The sequence below is a fragment of the Temnothorax curvispinosus genome, unplaced genomic scaffold (assembly GCF_003070985.1).
Source record: "Temnothorax curvispinosus isolate PA1 unplaced genomic scaffold, ASM307098v1 QBEX01001580.1, whole genome shotgun sequence".
NCBI lineage: Eukaryota > Metazoa > Arthropoda > Insecta > Hymenoptera > Formicidae > Temnothorax > Temnothorax curvispinosus.
Window position 1 is genome coordinate 51,487 of NW_020211360.1, and position 3,419 is coordinate 54,905.

Consider the following 3,419-nt stretch of genomic DNA (forward strand, 5'->3'; position numbering starts at 1 on the left):
GGCGCCGAAGAAGGGTGACAGAGCCGATATCAGAAAGCCACAAGATAATTTGCGACAGGAGGGCGATTTTGAGAGACCAGAGAAGAAACCAATTGGTCCAGCGGAAAGAAGAACTCCTATCAAACATGCGGACAACTTGCATTCGGATGGTGAATTCGTTGGTCGACCGAAAGATGATTTTACTCCCAAGCGCGTTGATCGACCAATTCAAAAGAAGCCTAAAGATAATTTGAAGCCTGAGGGAGAATTCATAGGAAAGCCCAAGGACGATTACAAACCAACTAAAGGCGAGAGAACTGAGGTCGTGGTGCATCGAGACAATTTGAAGATGGAGGGCGATATAGATGTCTATCGATCTCGAGATGATTACGTGACCACGTCTAAACGCGAGCGTGTGGATATTGTTCATCACGAGGATAATCTGAAGATTGAAGGCGAATTCGTTGATATTCATCGGCGCGACGATTATCGAGCTACTCGTGGTGAGCGCAGTGAAATTATCAGGCATGAAGACAATCTTTATCCCGAGGGTGATTTTGAACGGCCGGAGAAAGAGAGAACACCGGTAGGTCCTGCAGAGAGAAGATCTCCCATTAAACATCCTGATAATCTGAAGCCAGAAGGCAACTTCACGCAACGGCCGAAAGAAACCGCGCCTATTAAGGGTGACCGAGCAATCGTCAAGAAGCCGAAGGATAACTTGAAGCCCGAAGGGGAATTTACGAAACGTTCTGCGAAGAAGGTGGAACCGGCCGAGCGAAGAACTCCGATCAAGCACCAGGATAATCTTCATCCCGAAGGAGATTTCTACATGGTGCCCAAGGACGATTTTACTCCAAAGAGAGGAGATCGATCGCCGGTTAAGAAACCTCAGGACAACCTTCGTCCCGAAGGTGAAATGGAAGTATCTCCGAAGGATGATTATAAATATGTAAATGGAGAACGCGTGGAAGTACGTCGGCACGAGGATCACCTCCGCATGGAGGGACAAATGGACATTCACCGTTCGAGAGATGACTATAAGAAAATCACGAGAGTGGAGAAAGTGGATGTCAAGAGACACGAAGATAATTTGAAAATGGAAGGCGAATTTATCGACGTGCGTCGCAAGGATGATTACGTGTACACGGTTGGCGAACGTGTACCGATCAAAAAGCATCCGGACAACCTGCGTCCGGATGGAGATTTCGACAGACCTCAGAAGACCGTGATCGGCCCCGCGGAGAGAAGATCGCCGATCAAGCACCCGGACAATCTGAAGCCGGAGGGTGCTTTCGAGCGTAGAACTCCGGATAAGATTGGTCCCGGTGAGCGACGGTCACCGATTCGTCACGCCGATAATTTGAAGCCGGAAGGTGACTTTAGCGGACGCCCACGCGACGACTTCATTCCCAAGAGAGCGGAGAGAGCCGAAGTCGTAAAAAGAGAGGACAATCTTAAGATGGCAGGCGATTTCGAAGGCACAACGTCTCACAAGTCGACCTACACGGTGGTTCGTGGCGAGCGAGCGGACGTTAGGTCGCACGAAGATAACTTGAAGATCAGCACCGACACTATGGAAACTAAGACGACCAGCAGAGATACTTATACACCTTCCAAATATGAACCTTCTCCCGCTGGCAAACCGGTAAATCGTCGAAGGCATATGGAATCGTCTATTTCGCTCGGTGACGATACCACCGTGATGACCACGACGAATCAACGTAACTACAATACGTACACGAAGCGTACAGGAAAAGATATCGCCGGCAAGATGAGCCACGTGGACTCTGACACTAGAAAGACCGTGGAATCGCAAACTTTGGCTGATGGAACTGTCGTTACGACCGTGAGACGTACAACAACTTCCGATCAGAGAGCCGCTAATGCTCAGACTGTCACTCATCATCAACAGGCGCAACATGTCACGGACCGTCGTGCCACTCAATCGATCGATGATTCGCGAAGGACAGCCTCCCAATTAGTGTCCAATCAGCATCACGAGCATCAGCATCAGAGAACTCAATTGAACGAACAACATTTCCGATCGCAGAACATGCAGAGTCATCGAACAATCGATGATAGATCGATCGCGGAAGGGCTAAATCATCGTGGACAAATGCGAGGAGAGGATACATCTCGTTACGCGATCGACTCACACAGCGAGCTCCATAAGCAGCAGCACCAGCAGCAGCATCACGTCGAGCGTCATCATCAGGAAATGACCAAGCGCGATTACGTGAACACGCACCATGTGGAAAGTCGGCAGAGATCCGCGACGAAGCAGCACGAGCAGCACACAATCTCCAGTCAGGCACGATATAATTCGAGCAGCCCGGAATTCCGGCAGTCGCTCAACGGGCAAACGACCGTGGAACGATCGCAGGTGGACTCGGGCACCAAGTATGGTCACCACCGCAAGAACGTGATATCCTCATCGTCGGCTGACGTCAGTAATGCGGTGCTCCATCGACGCGGCGCCGCTTCCTCCACTGAGGCGCTACACACGATCTCGTCGACGGCGGCGGACCAGCGCAAGAGCATCTCAAATCTGGCCGAGAGCGGGCAGTACATCAGTAATTCGACGCAGAGCAGTGATAGACGTAGCTTGACCTCGCTGCATCGCAGCTCTAAAGAGGTCAATCCCTGGGCCTCTTCCAGCTACGAACGCCCGCAGAGAATTGTTCGGCAGGACAACCTGACTGTCGGCGGCAAGTTCTACTCGCAGAGCGAGGCGAAGAGCTACGGCAATTTCTCGCAGAGTACTCAGAAAGTGGAGAGGGTCCAGAGGCAGGCGAACGCGTCCCACATTAATTTGGGCGACGGTAGTACTGTCAGTTCTAGCATGTACAAAAGAGAATACGTTCCTAGGCACAGAGGACCGTGTCCAGCTGCTCTTCTGGAAGCGAAACAGGCGCCTTTCAAACACACCAGGGACACGCAGAAACACAAGTTTTACATGCCGGTTGTGTCCAACTAAATTGGCCATGTCAAATATAATGTTTTACTCATTTCTTCAGCAATTATGCTAAATGATAGATGCTTGAAGCATTAAAATCAAAATTTCACTCTACGAAGATGATTAAAACTGTACGTGGCACATTTATTATCGCGTATGATACTCTGTAAGTTATACCTATTCTGTTATATATCTATCGACCATTCAGTAAAAATATTTATATAACAATTAATAATAATTAATTATGCGTATAATTAATATTAATTAATTATCATATGATTACAATCGGTTATGATAATAATTAATTATATTTCTAATTAATTATACCTAATTAATTATTATTGCTATTCATTATGAATTATAATCATTAGAAGTATAAAATCGTACGTATCATTTATAGTGATTTCTATTTTTCAAAATACTCGAATTCTGCCAAGATTAAACAATTAGAAAAGGATTTTCTCAATAATGCTGTGATGAT

General features: G+C 47.4%; 1 protein-coding gene across 1 annotated transcript in view; it reads left to right on the plus strand.

Annotated features, from left to right (window-relative positions):
- Positions 1–3,191, plus strand: part of LOC112466569 (titin) — a 21,927-nt gene extending 18,736 nt beyond the window's left edge. Inside the window, 2 exon segments of the mRNA XM_025034726.1 lie at positions 1–5; positions 7–3,191. The exon segment at positions 1–5 is cut by the window's left edge and continues 1,945 nt beyond it. Of these exon segments, the coding sequence (XP_024890494.1) occupies positions 1–5; positions 7–2,959 (2,958 nt within the window). The 3' untranslated portion in view covers positions 2,960–3,191.
- Positions 3,192–3,419: the final 228 nt, after the last annotated feature.